The following is a 24,443-nucleotide window of genomic DNA, read 5'->3' as shown; positions in this document are numbered from 1 at the left end:
GATTATCAAAAGTTAAGGTATAGAGGGGAAAAGAGAGGGAGCTCTGTGGAACTCCCAGAGAAAGCTGGAGGGAGCATGAGGCAGATCCTCTTAGGGAGCAATTGGAGATTATAGCATGGCCTTATTTGTTTACAAATGTAGCTGTTAGTTTATCTTTTTAAAAAGGCAATTTTTTGATGTTGATATTTTCAGTCGAACTCCTGAAATGACTATAAAGAGAATTGGGGGCAGGGGAAAACTGCAATACTTCACACACATATATAGGCCTCTTGAATTTGATGTAGTCATTGTGTAAGAAACAACAGTCAAGATTGTTATTGTTGACTGGTTCTAGCAGTTTGTTAGCAAAATATTTATTAGGAAAACATTTCACCATAGATTTCAAGACCTCTAGATTGAAATAATAATTGAATGTGGCTGTTTCTGGGGTGTCTGTTGTGTTTTCTGGAAAAAGGCTGAAAAGGTGGAGTTGGTGAAAAGCACCATGCTCCATCATGATCTAGCTCAGGTATTGCTTTGCGGAAAGCCACTAGAGGATGGTAACTTAGGTTACAGGCCCAAGAGTAACCACGTGTAAATCTTGTGCTCTTGAGTACAAAGAAGTTGCCGATTAATTCTGGGGTTCTCTGCATTTCCACAAATCGATAACTGATCTCTTTTTAAAAGAAAGAATAGGATTAAAAATGTACAATGCTTCACAAATTTGTTTTATGCTTTATGGGGGCTATGCTAATCTTCTGTTTATGTCCCATCTGAAGAATATATGCTGCCAAAGCAAGCATTAAGAGGTATTGGTTGGGGGTTTTGCAACTTTCACAGACATCTCCATTCCGCCGCTGTCTCATTATCTATCCTGTTGTGGTCTTGTAATGATGAGATTATGATAGTGTTGTGATATCTGTGGTATCCCTGTGATGTCACAGATAAGATTATGACTTTACTGCAGAATGAGGCTGATGGGGGAACTCACTGAAAAATATAAAGTTCAAAAATAAATGGGAATTCAAAAAGTTACTGGCATATTAAGTTGTCTTGTGTCGATAAGACTCTTGCAGTTGTTGCAGTCTGAAACATGGAGAAGACATTACTGTGGAAACAGGTTTCAGAGTAGTAACCGTGTTAGTCTATATCCACAAAAAGAAAAGGAGTACTTGTGGCACCTTAGAGACTAACAAATTTATTTGAGCATAAGCTTTTGTGAGCTACAGCTCATTTCATCGGATGCATCACGAAAGTAGCTCACGAAAGCTTATGCTCAAATAAATTTGTTAGTCTCTAAGGTGCCACAAGTCCTCCTTTTTCTTTTTGTAGGATATTTTTTAGGATTTCTTAAATTCAAATCTTAATTGGTTGCTGTGGCAATGTTTGTCAGAAATGGATGATTAGATTCTAGTATCAAACTGGTGGTGGTAATTTTTTAAATTCTGCAGAAAAAGGGGCTCTTAATACCTTTCTTTTTGTTGTTTTTATTACTCCTTTAATATGAAATAGTATTATTTCTAGAGAGTAAGGTGCAGGCTCTAGAAGTTTGGTCTCTGGGAATAACTACAATATTTAATAATAATAATTTACACACAGTGCTTTTTATCCATAGGTCCAAAGCAGTTTTGAAAGGGCAAGAATCTCATTATCCCTATTCGCAAAAAGAAAAGGAGTACTTGTGGCACCTTAGAGACTAACCAGTTTATTTGAGCATGAGCTTTCGTGAGCTCTCACGAAAGCTCATGCTCAAATAAATTGGTTAGTCTCTAAGGTGCCACAAGTACTCCTTTTCTTTTTGCGAATACAGACTAACACGGCTGTTACTCTGAAACCTGTCATTATCCCTATTTTACAGCTGCTTTTTTAACTTACTTTTTAAATTGTGAATCTGCTGAAGGAAGTTAAAAGTTGAAGACATGTAAATTGGATGAGCTTGTCTGTCTCTCCATAATTACCATCATTTCCCGGGTAATCAAATAGCAAATTACACTGGCTGAACTGTAAAAATCTTCCCTATCGTGGATTAGCTGCATGTGGTCCAGGGCAGACCTTACCAGTGATAAGTGCACATGCACACACACAACTTTAGTTGAGCAAATTATTCCTACCCTACTGGGATGGAGGAGAGAGTCCTTCCCCCCCACCCCTTTTTTTTTTTTAAATACCTGGGAGCCACCAGGATGTTCTGATGATGGAAACCATATAAGTATCTAGCTGAATAAGTATGTATAAAATCAGTTTTAAATTGTTGAGGTGTCAGCATTTACATTTCAGACCTGCATTTTCCCCCATTGGAATTCAAATTTGGTTATTTGTATGTTTAGACAACACCTCTTCAAACCTCAACATCTACTTTTGGGGAGGACAGATGTTTTATTTACTGTGACTTCTGCTTTGGAAGGTTAATGGATGGAGTTCTTCTGACTGTTGACCCATAGATCTAATATCTTTTCTCTGAAAAGGTGACTTTTTCTTTTGTTCCTCTTGAGCTAAGTTGGCTCCTCCCCATCCTCTTCCCCAGCTTCAGCCCGAGCGCATAATTGCTAGTTAGCGGCCCATATACCTAAATTGCAGTTGCTTGGTAGGAAAATGTGTGCACAACAAGGTCTGCTGCTTTAGAGGTTTGTGAAGAACCTCTAGTTGCAATGAAGGGATGTAGTTCTAGACATCCCCCTCTTTTTTCCTTAACCTCTCCTAAACCTTGTGCACTTAAGCTGGTGACATGTAGAATTTTTTTCTGGCTAATGACCTCAGAGTCTACTGATTTGTTAAGGATTGCCCCTTTCTTTTAAATAAATTGTAGAGATACAGGTTTCAGAGTAGCAGCCGTGTTAGTCTGTGTCCGCAAAAAGAAAAGGAGGACTTGTGGCACCTTAGAGACTAACCAATTTATTTATGCTCAGATAAATTTGTTAGTCTGTAAGGTGCCACAAGTCCTCCTTTTCTTTTCATAGAGATACAGAGTCTCTACCGTAAAATGTGAGGCTGTTATGGCCTGCTAAATTAACTCTTGTATACTTCATGGAAAATTTACTGACTGTTGGCTTTTAAAAATTACAGTTTTTATATCCTATAAAGAGAGCTGTAGCTATTCTATATTAAAATGTACACAACTTTTCAAATATACAGCACAACAGATGTATGAAGGATGTAAATGTTCTTCAGTTTTTTAACCTTGGTGGCAAGGAATAGTATTGTGGCTGAAGCACAGGTCTTGTAGGTTGGGAGGGGGAACTGAGTTCTGGTCCCAGCTCTTTCCCAAGGTGTCTCAGTTAATGTCATTTAACCTGTCTAATCCTCAGGCTTCCCCACTTGTAAAAATAAATTGATTCTTGCCTCTCAGGATGTTGTGAAGCTTAATTCATTAATGACAAGAAGGTGCTCTGAGATCCTCTGATAGGAGGTGCTATGGTAGTATAAGCGTTTTTTATGTTCTTAAAAACTGGGAAGTTTCAAGTGAAGGCTAGTCTTGTCCTTAACAGGTCCTTGTTTTTGCTAAAATATTTTATTGGCTATCAAACCAATGACTTTTACATAATGCAGAGGTATGTGTTGAGAAGGGGATCTTTTTGACTTTCCCATTCGTGCTCATGGGAGTTAGTCTAGAGAGGGGAGGAAGCCCTTCTTTGTATACTGCAGCCTTGATATGTAATTGAAGGTAAAGCAACTTCAGCCCTAATTTTGATTGGATTGTGTGAGTAGGAGGTAGCATTCTGGTTTTGTACATAGTTTTATGGTTTCTTTTTTAGCGTAAAAATGAAATCTAAGTGTGCACAAACAACTCTACATTGAATGAGAGTTTATCTAATAGTCTGAAAATTGTATTTCATGTGATATACTGTGCAGTATCCTTTTAAGGGTCGGGGAGAGTATTTTTTAGGCATAAACCACCTAAGTTTTGCTGCTTTTCCAGGACTTGCTTTTGTCACAGGACTCTGCTATCTTTTAGGTGGATGGCTGTTTGTGGGGGTGGGTGGGTGGGTGTGTATATATAAAGAATGAGGAAGTGAAGCACTCAGAAAGTGCAGTCATTTGGCTAACACTGTGTATGACTAGTCCAGAGAGCTTTTTCCTCCCTTTCATTGATCTTAAAATACAGTAACCACACAGTAATATCCCAAGCATATTTGTGATGGTTATGGAATTCCACAAACGAAGGTAAGAATCTCTTTTCTTGGCATCTCCTCTTCGTACTCTTCTCCCACCTCCCCCACATCCAAAAGTTGTTTGTGATCAGAAGTAAGCTTTCATTTTCAGATGCTATTCTGCAGAGCTGGGTGTGGAAACATTGTGTAACATGATTTTCCCTTTTCATGCATGCTGCAGTTGGCTGCTCTGTCTGTTCTTAAAGACAGAAAAAGATGCACAGTTTTGAACTGTATCTAAATAACCATTTTCTTCTGGCTGGTAAAGGAGTTGGGTAAAATAGTTATAATTTCACTTTACCTTTTAAAATGTAAGGTTTTTATAAGATTTTTTTTTAAATGATCATAAGGGGAAGTGAAAGAAAATATTATAGTGCATTCATAATGCTTTTTGCTAGATAGGCCAAACTCAAAACAGTTCTGTTAACAGATAACTTATTTTAATGTGAAGTGCTGGTGAAAAGTGAGTCATTGACGGGCTTGGAGAATGAATTCCTCTCACCTTGGGTCCTACATGACAGTGGCAGTGTGAGCTCCCCCATATTGTTCTCCTACTGGGTTGCAGCCTTGTTTTGAAGGGTCCAAAGAAGATTGTTTATCCTGTAAGCTCCTTAAACCCTTGTTCTCTGTGTGCTTGCAAGGTTTTCAGATATGGTCGATCTCTCTCTCTCTCTCTGATGTTAACTCTTCGCCATTGGGAACTTGCCGGAGACAAGCAATTCATTTTGCTTGGGCCACCAACTTGTATTTATTTTTAATAATCCTGAGTGTAGGAGGAATATAATTGATTAATCCAGAGGATCTGCTCCACCAACTGAGGGGAAGGTGCAGCAAAATGCATGGATCTTCCATCGGGTAGATTTAACAGAAGTTCCCACAATATGGGATGAATAAAGGCAACAGGAAACATACCTGGAAAATTATTCTTCTCGTGAATAGAAAATATATTTTGACTACTTCACCGTCTTCCCTTTCCTATGCTACTGTTGAGGAACAGCAGTTTTAAAGTTAATGCTATGTTAACAACTACTTGCAAAATATTAAATTAGAGTCGCCAGGAGCTGTCTCCATATAAACAGATGAAATGGTAATTAGGATTTTTGTGGGGTACAGAATTGGAGTTTGAACTGGAAGTGAATAAGTTTATTTCTCTCTGGGGTTGATTTGCAGGATCCCAGTTGAGTTTGGGGATTGAGCCTTATAGATAGAACCCCTATATTTCTCAAATGTGAAATAAAGTATAAAATGGAAGTGTTTTTTTAAACACGGCTTATGTTTGGCTCAGCCACCCCTCTGTCATGAGGAGAGTGACCGGTTAAATTTGAGGGAGTGGCATTGTGACTTGGCACACAGGGTCTCTGTGCCCTTCAGGTTTGGCTGGCCACTTCTCCGTCATGATGGAGAGGCAGCAGGGCCAGACTTGAGTGTTGCTGCAACTTTGTGTATCAGATTGCAATGCCCAGGGCGAGGAACCAAGCTGAGTCTCCTCAGACTGGAGATACAGCTGTAGGGTGAGTGCAGGGTGGGTTTGCTCGCCAGCCTCCTTGCCCCTGGCCTCCACTCCTCACCAGGCTGGGGCAGGACCAATCCCTTCTCCCCCTTCAGGGTAACCTTGCCCCTCCCCCCAAACCACACACAACTATTAAAAAAAAAAAAAAATTCCATGAGCTCTATTTATAGAACTCCAGTCTCACCTCATTCCTATTGTTGGAGTGGGGAATCAAGCCATGAATTGTTGGGGCATTCCAGGGCCTCTAGCATCTGCTTATGTTTAAGGCACGCCCTGAGCTATAATGAATAAATAGGTGGCAAAATTTGTTGGTGACATGATTATTTTTGTTAGTAGTGACTAGGAAGAATTATGATAAACTCTGGTAAAAACTGGTGGTTGGACAACAAGACAGTTGGTGAACTTCATGATAGACAGGAGGCAAATCACTGTGTACCAGGAATAATTTGAAACAATCCAGTTGGCTTATGAATCTGTTGTAACCTCTTGGAAGGGGGAAAAAGAGCTAAAAGTCATCTTGGATGTTCTGCTAAGCATGTCTGCTCAGTGGCTAAAGCTAAATAATTGTGATATTTGGTTGTACTAAGGATTAGACAAAAGTATTAAACTGTTTATAGTTGCACTACGTACACTGGACAGGTAGTCTCACACCCTGAATACTTCATTAAGTTTTATTTGCTTCATTTTAAGAGACCTAGCAAAAATGGAAAAGATTTAGGAGAGAGCAACAAAAATTATTGTAGAGACCATGGAGAATCTCTATAAAAGATCAACATGATTATTAAGACTGAGGAAGATTATTTAGCTTGAAAAGGAAAAGATTATCAAGATGTTGGACACGGTATATAAAGATTAAGCTCTTTGTAGCTGCAGATCATGGAAAAAGTGAGTAGTAATACCTGGAGGCACAGCCAGGGAGCTCAGGAGGCTTGCTGTAAACTCCATTTAACTTTCACTAACGCTCTGAGTTAGTGATCTGAGTATAGAATAGTGTGGTTTGAGTGGAGGTACTGAATGGAAGTACTGAAATATTCAACGATCTCTTCATTCTGGGCTGCTGTCATCCTTTTTGTTTGAGTCCAGTATCCCTAAATAAATGTAGTTGTGGGGGTCAAAGGAGTCTCCTGTCCTTCCATCCACCCACTTCCTCCTCTTATGAGGATTGCGCCTGTTCTACTCTTCAATGCAATTTTACTTTTTAAACTTTGGTGGAGAAGCATGAAACTGATGAGAATTTCCTTCTATTCTGAGTTGGTTCTGCTTTTTCTGGTGCTGTAAGGCAAGAGCTTTGGGCAAGAACATTAGCACAAATATGATTCTATTCAGGAGCCAGAGATGCAAAAAAGAAAGATGGTTTGAGGTGAGTCAATGAAGGAGGGACAGACACACACAAGGGTGGGACCATGCTCATAGAATCATAGACTTTAAGGACAGAAGGGACCATTATGATCGTCTAGTCTGACCTCCTGCATAACGCAGGCCACAGAATCTCATCCACCCACTCTTATAACAAACCCCTAACCTATGTCTGAGCTATTGAAGTCCTCCAATTGTGGTTTAAAGACTTCAAGGTGCAGAGAATCCTCCAGTAAGTGACCTGTGCTGCAGAGGAAGGCAAAAACCCCCCAGGGCCTCTGCCAATCTGCCCTGGAGGAAAATTCCTTCCTGACCCCAAATATGGCGATCAGCTAAACCCTGAGCATGTGGACAAGACTCACCAGCCGGACACCCAGGAAACAATTCTCTGTATTAACTCCCATTCTGTGTAGTAACTCAGATCATCAACTCATCAATAAAGTGACATTGCATCTGAGTTCATGAGCAAGTTTGGGGACTGGTGGGGAAAAGGACAGTAAAGCTCACTGATGTAACTTGCTAGGAATCACCATGCCCCAAATGAAAGACCAGACAGCAGCAGATTGCCAAGTAAACTACCTCTAGCTCTTCTCAGCTACTAAGAGGGTCACGGTTGTGTGACCTTTCAGGTAGAGTAAAGTGAGTAGTCCTGGAAACCACATGATGGTAAGAATAACTCCATGCAGCCCCCAGTAGCTCTCTCCAGCTCTTGTATTTGGTGGAACTTGAATTTCAGTCTCAAATCCATTTTGTAGTTTCTGATATGCAATGCTTAAAGTCCTTATCTCCTGCTATCACTATTCTGATTACTTTTGGTAAAGAAGGGAGACCAAAACAGAGCCTGAAGAGAATTTGGCAGAAATAAGATGTTGAGGATGTGGGTGGTGGGTGAAGAGAGTGCATAAAATCCATATAGTGGGAAGACTGAGAAAGAAGCGACTATACTGATTTTTAGCAGGAAGTTTGTACTGCAACTCCTCGCTTAATGTTTTATTTATGTTCCTGAAAAATACGACTTTAAGAGAAATGATGTTAAGCAAATCCAATTTCCTCATAAGAATTAATGTAAAATTTTTTGCCAGACAAGACACACACACACACACACACAGAGTATAAGTTTTAAACAAACAATTTAATACTGTTCACAGCAATGATGATTGTGAAGCTTGGTTGAGGTGATTAAGTCAGAGGGTGGGATATTTCCCAGAGAATGCCTTACTGCTAAAAGATGAACTAGCACTTGGCTGAGGCCTCAAGGGTTAACACCTTGGAATGGAGGGAGCGGAGACAGACACACACCGTGTGTGTGTGAGAGAGAGAAAGAGATAGAGACATGCATTGCCCCTTTAAGTACAATGTTCCTGATCGAAGTACAGTGCCTTTGTAAGTAGATCAGCAAGTTGAGACAGCAGCTGTTGCCAGCAAGCTCCCTCCATTCTGAGCCCTGTCATGTTCCCTCCCCCATCCCCCCCCCGCTCTGTTGAAAAAGGTACAGTACAGGGGGAGGGGGACACCCTGAGATGAGCCCCCCTCTTCTTCCCCCCCTGCACAGCAAGCAGGAGGCTCCGGGGAGCAGCTCCAAGGCACAGGGCAGGAGCAGCACATGGCAGTGAGGGGGAGGGACAGCTGGGTTGTCTGGCAATTGATGCATGGGGAGCGGGGAGCTGATACGGGGGCTGCTGTTCCACCCTGGTTCCAAGCCCCCAGCAGCTAGCTCCAACAGGCTGTTCTTTCTGCAAGCAGTGGACAAAGCAGGCTGCAAAACAATGTTATAAGGAAGCATTGCGCAACTTTTAAAAAAGCATGTTCTAGTTGATCAGCAACGTAACGACATTAACCAGGATGACTTTAAGTGAGGAGTTACTGTATATGAATATTCATCAAGGGCTTCTGTGCATTTCCAGTTATAAGATTTTGTTGCCTCTGACATAGAGCTGCACAATTATGTAGAAAAGCAATATCCTTGGTGGGTGAAAGTGCTGTGCTGATATAGTTGGCTCAGTAGAAGGGAGTGCGCCCCCAATCACCTTAACTCCTTTGCCACAGAGAGCTTACAGAACTGCCTGGTATTCATGAGCTAGTTTATAGTGTTGTTTGTTGAATTATACTGTATTGTAAAGGGGCCTTTCACCTCAGGTTAATTCTGAGGCTGTGGTAAGTCCCAGCTTCCACATAGCGTTAAGATGGGCATCTGGCTGAGCTATATATTCCAAGATAGATACCCACATTAGCTGTTGTGTGCCTGGGAGAAACCAACATCATATCCCAGTGCATGATCTGCTGTACCTTTACTCCCTGACAAGGAAGAATAGACATGCCCTTGGTTTCCTTAAGCCTTCAACCTGCTGTTTCCATCACTCCTTCAGGAGTAAGAAGGCCTGTCTTTTTGCTGAGGTTTTCTGAAAAGAGACCTGAGACATGCCCTGTTGCCCCAGTCTTGGTGCTGCCCTTGATGATATTGGGCCCAAGAAGTCTCTCTGCAAGACAACAGTTGGCTGGGATCTAGCTTCCCCTCTGTCCCCATCCAGTGTTACAAGCTCCATCCCCCCCAAAAATCTCCCATATTGCACCATCGGCATAAAAGGTTGTTTCATGTCATTAGAGTTGACAATGGTCTGTGCCACAAGTGAGATGCAAGGCTCCTGAGTTCCTGTTGAACCAATTAGGCAGGGTATATTGATTTAAATCAAAGCAATTTAAATCACCAATTTTAATAATGGTTTAAATCAGCAAGCAGAAAAATTTGATTTAAAGCATCAATTTTAATCTTATTTTGCATTTGTACTTTAGTTCTTTAATTCTCACTGGTTGTGAACCATTAAAACATGTGGATTTGCAACTAAGTATAGCCTTTACGCTAAACTTGGTGCTTTTTGCTATCTGGGAGGGTATGCTATATATGTACACATTTAAGCAATTATATAGCTTAACTTATATTTATTCAGATTCTTAATTTTTTTACAATATTATGTTGGAAATTGGTGAATGATGTACATGTATCTGTTTGCTAGATAGAATTTTTATTTATGATTTGTGTTAAGCTTTATGGAAATGCAAATTCCACTAAATGCACAAAAATGTCATTTTCAAATAGTTTTAGTTTAAAAAAAAAACCAAGAAAACATTTTACATGTGCTGGATAGATAAGAAAAAAATGTTATCAAAATGCTTTTCCAGATAAAAACAATTATTAAACCAATTTTTTTGTGTAGTTAGTAAATGAAACTGCTTGTTTCTAGGTCACCATGTCTGTCAAAATTTTTGAATTAGATCTCATCCTTACTTTGTTTTTTTTCATAATGTGGAAGGGGACAAGCTTTTCTGCCTTTTTTTCACCTCCTAATTGGTTTCTTAACTTTGAATGAACTAGTCACTGAACTGAAGTAGTTGAATAAACTGAAATGAAAATCACTTTTCTCCACCTGCAGAAGAGACTACTGCTGTCAAAAGCTGATTGAGCACTTCAGACTCTGGGTCTAGGTGCTTTGCCAGTGACTTCAACCAGTTCAGTGGTTTCACTTTCTTTAAAACTTGCCCGCACACATGCACTGTTTATTTTTTAATTAATGTAAATTATTTTAATAGATTATAATTTTAGATCTTAGAATAGGTTGCCATAATTAAAAATTGGTTATTTTAAAAAAAAATCATGTTTTAAACAGAAAAAAATCCAATTTAAGTTAACTTTAAAAAGATCAGATTTAAAGATTTTTACCTACCCTGGTATTTGGGGTAAGAGGAAAGAAAGAGAACATTCAGATCCTTAGAAGGATTCTAAGGCGAGAGAAAAGGATTGTTTTCCTTTACTACCACTGATGCATGTTGCCTTTGGTGGTTCCTTTCTAGTCTTGACATATCATTTGATTGGTACCCCTTCTCAGCTCAAGGCTTTGGTGCTAATTAATTTAGATACTTTACCAGTGCATATACCACCAACTTCATTGCCATCACCTTTCTTGACCAAGGGACCTGTTCTGAGCTTTTTGGCTACATATCTGTTGCTTGACTCTGCACAGCAACATTTTTCACAGGTCTTAATCTGAAATACCCTCAAGAAAGAGGGGAGTTTCAGCTGAACTTTGTAAGTGGTTTTGTAGCAGCCTTCCAAAACTAGTATGGAAATGTACCAGCAGAGGCACAAAGTCCTCTTGCCCACCCTTTACCATGATGATGAAAAACAAGTATACTTTTACCGTCCTGTTGTTCTAGACAAGTGGAAGTTGCGGGGATTGCAGCTTTGCTTCCAGGGCTGTGGTTAGACAACTTTATCTGTATTTTATATTTCCTCTTTTGCCTACTGGCATACATCAAGTCAGCACTTTGCGAGTGGGCAATCTACCAATTCAGTGTCTTTTTGCTTAGGCTAATTAGGAGCCACCCAAGTGTGTTCCTTTACTTGCATATGGGTTTTTTTTTTTTCTTCTTTCTAACTCTGCAGTCTGGCCACAGAGATGGATGATTCCATGGCTTTATTCTTAGTGTGGAAAACTAAAAGTTTTATATAAGAACTTTGTCAGGACAATGGATAAATATTACAATAGATACATAAAGTTACTCCAGTTGTCTTGGCATAGCCAGGACTTGTTTTTTTTTTTTGTTTGTTTTTTAAGTACAGGAGTCTGTAAATATGAAAAAAAAGTAGAATCCAGGATAGGAATATGAATTCAAAATGTCCTTTTGTTTCAAATGTGAATTTTAATACTGTTTGGATTGCATTATGGAACGGAGCTGTGGTTAAATCCCTTGGTAGAGAAGCCATTTTTAAAGTAGTATTACCCCTTCCATTATAAGTCTTTTTTTAAAAACTTTCTCCCTATCTAGGGAACAACTCCTTTGAGCCTGAAATTTCTCATGTTGAGTTTAAGGCCATGAATTTTTTTTTAAGAAGCTATAAAATAACTTGCCCATACTGTTTTTGAATTATATACATTATTTTGGGAAAAGAATTCTGGCTTTTTAAATTTCACCTTTTTGATGGAAAGGAACTTCAAACAGCTGGCACTTAAACATTCAAACTTCTTCATACTACTTTATGGGAAATAATGCATATATTAGATTTTACTTACTTTTTGTCTTGCTTCCTGCGTCTGCCGGAATCTTAAGAAAGCATAGTGATAACCAAACCAGCTTTTGTAGGGTAACTGAGAGTGACTCTGCTTCAAGTGTTTGAGATGGACGTACAAACAAATGATAGGAAGCAAATTCCCTGTGATGTTTATAGTTGGTTCGTATGGTTCATATGAATCAATGATTATTTTTCCTAGTTTTGTTTAATGATATGATAATCCTGTAAGAAGTAGAACAATTTGTTTTGCATGTCTGTGTTACTAGCAGGCTTGTTTTTCAATGATGGATGAAATAGAAATATGTTCATTCTGGGGTATGGAGGTTGTTCTAAAAACAAGTTTCCAAATTCTCACTCCATAGGTTGGTAAAGTTGAGGAGTTGGGCATAGGAAAAGCCTCCAGCTAGTGCCTTGTGGTGGTCAATAACAGCCTCATTAACAGACTGAGTTGTATTGATTCCTATTCACTCCTCCTTGGCCACACTTTAAGGCTTCAAGTGTGGAGAAAAATGAGACACTTCTGGGATGTACACAGTTGTTAAACCTCTTTTTTGTCTGAGTGCTTGCAGTGGTATGATACTATTGACTGAACCAGTCTTGGTCATATGTGATACTGTTAGTCTTGGCCTTGGTTTAACTGGCAACTTTCTTTGATCAGGTAGGATAGTTGTGAACAAGTTACACTAAACTCTGGGACACAAAGTTAACCAGGTTTTTCAGACAAAATATTTTGATTAGTTGTGCATGGTTTTTAGAGTACCTCTGATTAAATGCATCCGATGAAGTGAGCTGTAGCTCACAAAAGCTTATGCTCAAATAAATTGTTTAGTCTCTAAGGTGCCACAAGTACTCCTTTTCTTTTTGCGAATACAGACTAACGCGGCTGTTACTCTGAAACCTCTGATTAAAACAGGTTCTAATTTGGAGGCCGTTAGTCCCATTTAAAACTGTACTTTTAAGTAAAAGTGTCCAACCTACTAACTTTTGACAAATGGCTACTACCCAGCATGCATAGTAACGTTCTATTTAAAAATATTATAGCAAACAAGTATGCTCCTTCCTGATTGAAGGGAAAATCAGTGCAGTGAGGAAATGATTTTCAAGGTTCCAAGGAGTAATTGTAAAGCGGGAGAGGAAGGGGGAAAATACTTTCACAAAAGTACTAGAGTTGTGTATAATAGAAATAAGTTCTTATTGAAAATCCTATTTAGAATGAAACTAAATCCATGCAGCCCCACTGGCTTTTGGTAACTTTTGGTAGAAGATAAATTTCAGACTGAAGATATTTGTAATATCTCATTAACAGTGCTTTTTCCATGATAAAGATATTACTCTAATAATTTGTTCTTATTCATGTTTAGTCTGTTACCTTGTTTCTCATAGCAGTTTTGTTTTGTTTTTCTTCTGTTGAATTTTTTTCACAGCAAGGGGATGTTTTATCTTGTACTTCCTTACATTTATCAGCATTCATTTCCTCTTTTGACATTCAGATCATGAATGCCAAAGACTTCCCAGGTTATAATTCTCTTGAAATATTCAGTGAAATCTGTAAGAGCAGTAGGAAGTATCTCTGCTACATTTCTTAAAATATAGAAAGGCCCCGTGTTGTGGCAATGGTTCTTTCAACGAAGAAGGGTTGGATGTGTGTCTCTTGGAACCAGTCACTGTCGCTCATTGTGGTCCAGAGTTGACTTCCTGAAGAATCCTCTTCTCACTGCCTCTCAGGGTTTTAGTTGATTTAGTTCCCAATGCCACAGACACACAATGAAGATTCCCTTACTTGCAGCACACTGTCTCCATCAATACGTAGAACACTGGTCACCAGCCCATTGATTGTGAATGACTGGTCGACCCTGGAGCCTCTGCCAGTTGATCATGATCTCCGGGCCACTAAAAGTCCAGCAGTGCAGCAGGCTCAGGCAGGATGCCTGCTTGCTGTGGCCACACGCAGCTCCTCGAAGTGGCTGGCTGCTGGCATGTCTCTGCCACTCCTGTGGGGGAAGAGGGGGCGGTTCCGTGGGCCACCCCCAGCACTGTCCCCGCAGCTCCCATTGACTGGTTCCTGGCCAATGGGAGCTGTGGGGGCGGTGCTTGTGGATGCGGGCAGTGCACGGAGACTTGCTGCCTCCCCCCAGAGGCCGCAGAGACGTGCCAACTGCTTCCAGGAGCAGCGTGGGGCCATGGCAGGCACGCAGCCTGCCTGAGCCCCACTGCACCGCCAGTTGGGAGCCACCTGTGATAAGTGCCTCCTGGCTGGAGCTTGCACCTTGCACCCCCTCCTAAGCCCCGTCCTGGAGTTCCCTTCTGTACCCAAACTCCCTCACAGAGCCCGCACCCATCACCCTCTCCTGCCCCAGCTTCAGCCTGGAGCACCCTCCCACACTCCGAATCCCTCAGCTGCAGCCCAGAGCCTGTACCCCCTACCCCCGCCCGCAGCCCAGTAAAAGTGAGTGAGGGTGGGGGAGAGCGAGTGACAGAGGGAAGGGGGAATGGAGTCAGTGGGGCAGGGCCTCAAGGAAGGGGCAGGATAGACCCTGGGTTGATCTTACATTCAAAAAGTGATCTTGTCCTTAAAAAGGTTGCGGACAACTGCTGTAGAATGATGATGATGAAGTATCTTCCAGACCAAGGCTTTTTCTCCAAATGCATGCAGCAAGGTATCGCATATGTGTTAAATGACCAAATTAGGCAGCATTGTTCCCCTTTTCTTGTCTGCAGTACTTTTTACCGAGAGCAAAATGCATTGTTGGAATTGGAAGTATTTCAGAGTTTAAGGATGATCTTTCAGCAAAAATAAAAATGAGTTAAGCATCGATTTCTGTCCTGGGATCCCTGCTAACAAGGCTATGGATGACTAGTGGATTGATGGGCATGCAACATGGACATGCATTTTGACTTGCCTCTTAAAATTCTTTTTGTTCTGTGGAATCTTCTTGATTTCCTGAGTCGCTGAGGCTATCTCAAGTGACATCTCATGTACATGAAGTCAAACTTTACAAATACTACAGATTGAAGTAGTTTGCAATGTCACTAAACTCTACGTTCTAGGCTATCTTCAGTGAATCAGGAAGCATCAAGATGACTTGATGTTGGGAAGGGGGAAATTGTTATTTTTTTAATTTCTGGGCTGAATGCTGCTTGGAAACCTATGTGGTTTTAACTTGGTTTTCTGCTTTTGCTTTGTAGTTCACCTTTTAAAGGAAAATTCTTTTTGAAAACAAGATTCATATCAATCTGTGCATATCTGATATTTGGGTCATGTCATTAGTGCAGGCTATGTTCTCATTTCTTAGACTGTTGAATTAGTTTGATGCTACTAGTCCTGTTTTCCAGGTACGCATGTTACATAGAAATTTTTTGCACCTTCATTTTTTGCCTGATCCCAAGCCAGTTGAACTCAATGAGAACATTTCCATTGACTTTGAAGGGATTTGGATCAAGCCTTGTCTGAACAACTTTGTGTCAGTTTAACTGAAGGTGTGTTTTTAAATCCAGTGGGAAACCTGATGTTGACATTTATTTGATTAAAACCTGATTTATATTATTTTGCTCAATTTGTTTTTCATGACCTTCTTCTCCTTCTTTGCAAATATCAATTTATCCAGCTTTATTCATAAGGTAGATAATTGTTCCCATTTTTACAATTATGTAAAAACTGAGAGGTTTGTGACTCGGCCAAGGTAAGGGCAAAGCTGTCAGTAGAACAGAGGTCATGACTCAAAGTATCCTGTTCTAAATACTGAATTGCGCTCCCAATTCAATTAGGCCAGTCCATGTTCAACAATTAGATTAATAACATTAAGGACTTAAAATGCCTCTTGCAATACAGAGGGCTAACTTCATTTTTCCCTTTTCTTCCAGGTTATGTTTCACACTCTCTGCTGGCTGTCTGTACTTACAGAAGATATTTAAAAACAAACATTTTTGTCAAAGATTTTGATTCCAGTGGAATCTATGCTTTAGATTTTGTCTTGTGAATTAACTTCTGAAACCATGCCTGTACAAGCTCCACAATGGACGGATTTTCTCTCCTGCCCAATTTGCACACAGACTTTTGACGAAACGATCCGGAAGCCCATCAGCTTGGGCTGTGGCCACACTGTCTGCAAGATGTGCCTCAACAAGCTCCACCGTAAGGCATGCCCCTTCGACCAGACCACTATCAATACAGATATTGATCTCCTCCCTGTGAACTCAGCCTTGTTGCAGCTAGTGGGTGCTCAGGTAACAACACACTTCTTTCTTTTTTTTGTTCTTTCTTCTGTTACTTAGTTTTTCTTTACTTTATTTTTTTTAAGGCAAGAACAAGTGAATGAAACTTGTGGGACTAATAATGGTGGCTAGATGGGTGTAGAGCAGACAAACCCCAGTGTGACTTTACCAATTGCAGGTTTTGGGCCTGCAATGTGCTGAGGCAGTGTTGCTTCTTACAGTAGTTCTTAACCTTATTCTAACTGGGGCTTAAATCATTCCTGATTTCTTTCTGTGTCCAACACAAGCCCATGGTACTTTGTGGTCATAAAGGATCGTAGGATTGGGGTCATCCAAAAACTGTCTGGCTTCTGAGTGGTGAGCCAGGGTGGGGGGAAGGAAGGGCCTGGGTGGGTGTTGCAGGGAGAGAATGCTGAGGATGGGCAGGGGATTCTTCCTTTTCACCTCTCCAATCCACCCATTTCTTATTTCTGTTTAGGAAGCAGAAGAAAATTGCTCCTGACATGCCCTTTCCCGCTAAGGAAAGATGGGAGGAGTTGCAGTTGTTGATAGTAGAGTGATTTGTGTGTGTGTTTGCACACTGATGAGCTGCTTTGCAGCTGCATAGAAGTTGGAAGGGGTGCAGCTACAGAAGGAGGGTGAAGGGAGCAGGTTGCTCCTTTTCACTGGCTCCTGCCATGTACTAGAGTCTGTGGGATTTTGCTGCATTTTTCTTTTTGGTTTCTCAGCTGGTGTACCCATTTATGGGTTTCCTATTAGTATCTGTTAATTACATGAGAAGACTAAAAATCAAGTTTTCTGAACCATTGGCAGAGTCAGGAAATCTGGGATGCTGGACAAGTTGCTTACTCTGTTGCTGGCTCTGTTTCCCTTTGTGTAACATGTATGCTGCTCCTTCAGAAAAGCTGTTGTTAGGCTTCATTAATGTTTGCAAAGCACATTGAAATCCTTTAATACTTTTTAGTTGTATGGGAACTAGGGCTGTCAAGCGATTAAAAAAAAGTAATTGCGATTAATCGTGTTGATAAACAATAATAGAATACCATTTATTTAAATATTTTTGGATTTTTTACTTTTTCAAATATTTTGATTTCAATGACAAAACAGTACAAAGTGTGTACAGTGCTCACTTTATATTTTTGATTACAAGTATTTGCACTGTAAAAGAACAAAAGAAATAGTATTTTTCAGTTCACCTAATAAAGTACTGTAGTGCAATCTCTTTATCATTAAAGTTGAACTTACAAATGTAGAATTATGTTTAAAAAAAAAAAAAACCACTTCATTCAAAAATAAAACACTGTAAAACTTTGGAGCCTGCAAGTCCACTCAGGCCTACTTCTTGTTCAGCCAATCGCTCAGACAAACAAGTTTGTTTACGTTTGCAGGAGATAATTCTGCCCGCTTCTGGTTTGCAATGTCACCTGAAAGTGAGAACAGGGGTTCTCCTGGCTCTCTGTAGCCAGTGTTGTAAGATATTTACCTGCCAGATGTGCTAAAGATTCATATGTCCCTTCGTGTTTCAGCCACCATTCCAGGGGACATGTGTCCATGCTCGATAACCCATCCAAAGCACTGTGGGCCGACCCATGTTCATTTTCATTATCTGAGTCAAATGCTACCAGCAGAAGGTTGATTTTCTTTTTTGGTGGTTCGGGTTCTGTAGTTTCCACATTGAAGTGTTGCTCTTTTAGGACTTCTGAAAGCATTCTCCAGACCATGTCCCTCTCAAATTTTTGGAAGGCACTTCAGATTCCTAAACCTTGGGTCGAGTGCTGTAGCTATCTTTAGAAATCTCACATTGGTACCTTCTTTGCCTTTTGTCAGATCTGCAGTGAAAGTGTTCTTAAAATGTACAATGTGTGATGGGTCATCATCAGAGACTGCTAAAACATGAAATATATTGCAGAATGCGGGTAAAACAGAGCAGGGGACATAAAATTTTCCCCCAAGGAGTTCAGTCAAAAATTTAATTAACGCATTATTTTTTCACAAGCATCATCAGCATGGAAGCATATCCCCTAGAATGGTGGCCGAAGCATGAAGGGGCACATGAATTTTTAGCATATCTGGCACGCAAATACCTTGCAATGCCAGCTACAAAAGTGCCAATCAAATGCCTCTTCTCACTTTCAGGTGATCTTGTAAATAAGAAGAGGGCAGAATTCTCCTGTAAATGTAAACAAACTTGTTTGACTTAACGGTTGGCTGAACAAGAAGTAGGACTGAGTGGACTTGCAGGCTCTAAAGTTTTACATTGGTTTTTTTTTTAGTGCAGTTATGTAACAAACAAAAAATCTACATTTGTAAGTTGCACTTTCATTATAAAGAGATTACACTACAGTACTTGTATGAGGTAAATTGAAAAATGCTATTTCTTTTATCATTTTATAATGAAAATATTTGTAGTCAAAAATAATATACACTTTGATTTCAATAACACAGAATACAATATATATGAAAATGTAGAACATGAAAAATATTGAATAAATTTCAATTGATATTCTGTTATTTAACAGTGCTGTTAAAACTGCGATTAATCATGATTAATTTTTTTGAGTTAATCACATGAGTTAACTGCTGTTAATTGAAAGCCCTAATAGAAACATTAATTTAATAATTGTGAATTTTCCAGGCCTGGGCATTTCCTGAAAAGGATGTATCAGTTGTGGCCAAATACCTGGATTTACAATGGTGATCCTTGCCAGGAATGCTGTTGTGCAAATCAAGGCCATGGGTACAAGAGTGGAAAATATAGTAAATGCTACTTTCAAGTTTTCATCTTTCCATTGGTCTAGAAAATTAACATTTGATGATGAGGTTGACCTTCCAAGGTAGATTTTTAACATGACTGCTGTTACTGGGTATTGCAGAGTGTGTTGGGAGGCTTTCAGATGAATTGATCAGAAAGTAAAGGGATAGGTAGTGGTATGTTTGTTTGTTTTAAGAGGAAACTTTACAATGACTTTTCCTTGTGCTTTATTTTATTTTATTTTAAAACCTTCCCAAAAATAAAATCCTTTTTGATGAGATGGAAAATAGCAGTGTCCTGACCGGTTAGTTAGTAAAGATTCCATGGTGATCTTTGCTAGATTTAAGGATGTTAAAGGAATTCTAGCTACATTCTAATTGTTTACTGCTGTATAGTTTCAGTTGGATGAGGTGTTTAGAAAGGAAAGATGGTCTTATGATTAAGGCACTGGCTTGGGTTTCAGGAAATTGGGGTTAAATTTCTGGCTCTGTCAGACTTTGACTTTCAGCAGTTGGCTTAATTTCTCTGAGCCCTGTACCATACTTGTAAAAGAAGATGTTTTCTTTCTCTCCATCTCTTTTTAGATTGTGAGCTCTTCAGGGCAAGGACTGTCTGTCTCCATGCATATTTACAGTGCCTGGCACTATGAGGTTGTGATATTTGGTGGGGCTTCTAACCATTGCTGTAATACAATAACTGTTCTTAACTTTTGTCCTGAACATAAAGAAGGTTACCACTTTGTCCTAGTCTTTTTCAAACACAGGGCACATTGACTATTTAACAAAAAGGCATTTGAGAGAGGCTACAACCACTTGGAGCTCTTTCATACTGAAAGGGTGTGTTCTCTTTGGCACATCTCCACCAAACTGAGCTGGGATCAACAAAACATGATTACGACGTATACGTCACTCAGGAGTATTCTTGCCAGCCTTCATAGTCTAATACTGCTCTGTTCTGGCTTCCACTTCCCAGTTAACACCAGAGGGGTATCAGAGTAGCAGCCATGTTAGTCTGTAGTCGCAAAAAGAAAAGGAGGACTTGTGGCACCTTAGAGACTAACCAATTTATTTGAGCATAAGCTTTCGTGAGCTACAGCTCACTTCATCGGATGCATAAAGTGGAAAATACAGTGAGGAGAATTATATACATATAGACCAAGCAAAAATGGATGTTTACCATACACATTGTAAGGGGAGTGATCACTTAAGATGAGCTATTACCAGCAGGAGAGCGGGGTGGGGGGAGAGAAAACCTTTTGAAGTGATAATCAAGGTGGGCCATTTCCAGGTTAACAAGAACCTCTGAGGAACAGTGGCGGAGTGGGGGAGAGGAATAAACAAGGGGAAATAGTTTTACTTTGTATAATGACTAAACCACTCCCAGTCTCTATTCAAGCCTAAGTTAATTGTATGCAATTTGCAAATTAATTCCAATTCAGCAGTCTCTCGTTGGAGTCTGTTTTTGAAGTTTTTTTGTTGAAGAATAGTCACCTTTAGGTCAGAAATCGAGTGACTAGAGAGATTGAAGTGTTCTCCGACTGGTTTATGAATGTTATAATTCTTGACGTCTGATTTGTGTCCATTTATTCTTTTACGTAAAGACTGTCCAGTTTGATCAGTGTACGTGGCAGAGGGGCATTGCTGGCACATGATGGCATATACCACATTGGTAGATGTGCAGGTGAACGAGCCTCTGATAGTGTGGCTGATGTGATTAGGCCCTGTGATAGTGTCCTCTGAATAGATATGTGCTGGAAATGGCCCACCTTGATTATCATTTCAAAAGGTTTTCTCTCCCCCCACCCCACTCTCCTGCTGGTAATAGCTCATCTTAAGTGATCACTCTCCTTATGATGTGTATGGTAAACATCCATTTTTGCATGGTCTGTGTGTATATAAATCTCCTCACTATATTTTCCACTGAATGCATCCGATGAAGTGAGCTGTAGCCCACGAAAGCTTATACTCAAATAAATTGGTTAGTCTCTAAGGTGCCACAAGTCCTCCTTTTCTTTTTACTAGAGGGGTACACTCTTTGCTTGACCCTCCCTCCACCTCTTGTAAATCTTCTGAGTTTCAGTGCTTGTACATCTAATGGCTCTAATGTCTTAAAAAGAGAAGCATGAAATCCAGAAAGCTGAAGTTTAATTGTAGAAGGAAATGATGCAGGAAACACTTAAAACTTCCATATGGGGAAAAGGAGCCCCTTCTTTCAGTTCAGTACTTTTGTAAGGGATTACTAATTTATAGCTTTGTTTTTCTTGGGTTCATGTTTTCTTTAAAAGAATAATAATAATTTTAAGAAGCAAAACTATTCTACGGGGAGTAGAAGTAATGACAGAATTCACTTAAAACAAATGGAATGAGGAGTACTTGTGGCACCTTAGAGACTAATGAATTTATTTGAGCATAAGCTTTTGTGGGCTAAAACCCACTTCATCGGATTCATGCAGTGGAAAATACAATAGGAAGATACACGCGCACACACACACACGTGTTGCCATACACACTATAACGAGAGTGATCAATTAAGGTGAGCTATTAGCAGCAGGAGAAAAAAACCTTTTGGATTGTCCTTGCCTACAGACAGCCTCCCATCCTGAAGCAAATACTCACCAGCAACCACACAAGAGAACCACTAACCGGGGAACCTATCCTTGCAACAAAGCCCGTTGCCAACTGTGTTCACATATCTATTCAGGGGACACCATCATAGGGCCTAATCACATCAGCCACACTATCAGAGGCTCGTTCACCTGCACATCTACCAATGTGATATATGCCATCATGTGCCAGCAATGCCCCTCTGCCATGTACGTTGGCCAAATGGGGCAGTCTCTACGTAAAAGAATAAATGGACACAAATCAGACGTCAAGAATTATAACATTCAAAAACCAGTCGGAGAACACTTCAATCTCTTTGGTCACTCGCTCTCTGACCTAAAAGTCGCAATATTACAACAAAAAGACTTCAAAAACAGACTCCAACGAGAGACTGCTGAATTGGAATTAATTTGCAAACTGGATACAATTAACTTAGGCTTGAATAGAGACTGGGAGTGGATGTGTCATTACACAAAGTAAAACTATTTCCCCATGCTTATTTTGCCCCTTTACTGTTACACTCTCTCTCTCTCTCTCTTCTCAACTGTTGGAAATGGGCCATCCTGATTATCACTGCAAAAGATTTTTTTCTCCTGCTGATAATAGCTCACCTTAATTGATCACTCTCATTATAGTGTGTCTGGCAACACCCATTTTTTCATGTTCTCTGTGTGTGTGTGTGTGTGTGTGTGTGTGTGTATATATATAAAATATAATCTTTCTATTGTATTTTCCACTGCATGCATCCAGTGAAGTGGGTTTTAGCCCACAAAAGCTGGTGCTCAAATAAATTTGTTCTTCTCTAAGGTGCCACAAGGACTCCTCGTTCTTTTTGCTGATTCAGACTAACGCGGCTACCACTCTGAACACTTTATATCCGCGGACCATGTTTGCAGATCGGATGTGGATACAAATTTTGTATCCACGCAGGGCTGTAGATAAACAATTCCTTAGAGGTGTCATAGGATAGGATGTCAGGCATGGGGGGCAGAGGAAGAGAAGGAAGATAGCCATTATCAGATGGGAAGAATACTGTACATTTTATCTAACCATACAGACTAACACGGCTACCACTCTGAAACCTTAAAAGAAATGGGTCACATTGGCCTGTTTATGTACCAGCATCATTGGTGAAGTAAGCAGAATGGTATGTGTTACTGGGAATAATGTGCTAACTGCTACAGATACAGCACAGGCATTAAAAGAACACTCTTTTTTTGTTACAGTTATTATGCTTTTGTGGTGGTAGAGAGTATAGATTTTAGTTTTAAAAACTTAAAATAGAGAAGAAATTCTTAAATAAACCACTTTGACCACCTTAAATATCCCTTCAGTGCTTACTCTGATTAGCCATTTTAAATATCTACCAAAAAGGTCTTCTGAGGTTGAATAGTCACTGCTTCGACATCCAGTCTCTCTGCCCTCCTGGCTTTTTCTGTGACACATGAAACTGCAATGTGCACATTCCAAACAGGTGACATCAAATGGCCAAAGTAAACTAGAATCTACATGTCAAGCTTTAGTTTCTTAAGTCCAGTTCCTGATGAGCTAAGTATAGTTCCATGCACTAGATGTAGCAGAAATGTATGTGACAACATAGCAGGTGGGGATTAATGCCCTTTTTCTCCAGAGGTGGATTTTTTTTTAAGTGTCTGTCATAGTTAAATTGGTGGTACAGCAGGCCATGTCAGAAAAATGAACTGCTGTATGTGAATGTGACACTTCGTTTTCACAAGCCCTGTGGAAGATAATAAATGGGTAGAGTTCTACCCTCTGTGTTCAGAATGAAGCATTATAAGAGCTTTACTGCATGCAGTTCTTTCAGTGTTTTGTGTTTAAAAGAACACGTGCAAAATTGAAGTATAGAAATGTTTAAAGAGGGGAAGATGTGCAACTAGAGAGCTCATACCATCATATTTGGAGGTGTTGCATTGAAATTAATCATTAAGTTGAGCTCCTTTAAGAGGGAATTCTGTGCTGAGGAAAACCGCCTAGCTCATTTCAGGAACTTAAAGCTTTGAGCAGTGTTGCTTGACATGAAACAAAATGTGCATCTGCTGAAAGGGTGGAGGAGTTAGGAGGAGAGAAAGGGAGGCTGACAGTTGGAATTGGACAAAACGGGCTATGCCTTTGCTTAGTATATCTTTATTCTGTGCAATTAAACTCTTATTTTAATATGACTGTTACTGTCAAGTAAACGTCCCCAAACTGTGGGGCATCCCCCCCCAGGGGGGTACAGAGAAACATTTTGGGGGGTGCAATGCGGCCTGAGCCATCCCCCACAGAAGATGGGGAGGGCGTGCTGCCCAGCTACCTGACCTGTCTCTGGGAGGGGGAGACCTGGATGGGGGTAAGCGGAGTTGAGGCTGGGGCCAGCAGCCGGGGGGGCTGCAGCACCCCCCACACCCGTAGTACCTGTGCCTATGTCCAGATCCCACCCCAGGAACTGGAACCCCAGCTCCTGGTGATGGGGGGACTGGGAGAAGCTGGATGTGGTAAGTCAGGACATGACCCTGAAAAGTATGGGGACCACTGCTGTAAAGGATGAGGCTGATACCTCTCCCCCAAAACAAATTTTTTAAATTATCAATTCAGAATCTTGCAGTTGCTCTCAGCCTGCTATGAAATGTATCCTTAGCATTCTTTTTCAGCCCTGACCCCATATATTTCATCATAGCCAGCTTCTGCCCACAACTGCAGTTGCTTATGCTTATGGACTACATTCCAGTGTCATTCTCTGTATTATTCATTGTAGGGGAAGATGCATGGAAAATAAAGGCACATTTAAAGCACCAAAATATCCTTGATATTTTGCCTG

The 24,443-nt window shown here is 40.2% G+C and overlaps 1 protein-coding gene across 10 annotated transcripts in view; it reads left to right on the top strand.

The window, feature by feature from the left end:
- The window catches only part of RC3H1 (ring finger and CCCH-type domains 1), a 99,265-nt gene that overhangs the window by 35,133 nt on the left and 39,689 nt on the right, over nt 1-24,443 (top strand). For 8 of the 10 annotated variants that reach the window (XM_073356422.2, XM_073356427.2, XM_073356421.1 and 5 more), the window contains exon 2: nt 15,920-16,282. In XM_073356422.2, coding sequence (XP_073212523.1) covers nt 16,052-16,282 — 231 coding nt within the window. In that variant the 5' untranslated portion in view covers nt 15,920-16,051. Of the gene's footprint in view, nt 1-3,994; nt 4,141-14,556; nt 14,716-15,919; nt 16,283-24,443 lie in introns of those variants that run through there. The other 2 variants (XM_073356419.2, XM_073356420.2) reach the window with 2 other exon arrangements.

Source organism: Lepidochelys kempii, chromosome 8 (genome assembly GCF_965140285.1).
Source record: "Lepidochelys kempii isolate rLepKem1 chromosome 8, rLepKem1.hap1, whole genome shotgun sequence".
NCBI lineage: Eukaryota > Metazoa > Chordata > Testudines > Cheloniidae > Lepidochelys > Lepidochelys kempii.
Note: the sequence above shows the minus strand (reverse complement) of the source record. Positions and strands in the feature narration are given on the sequence as shown.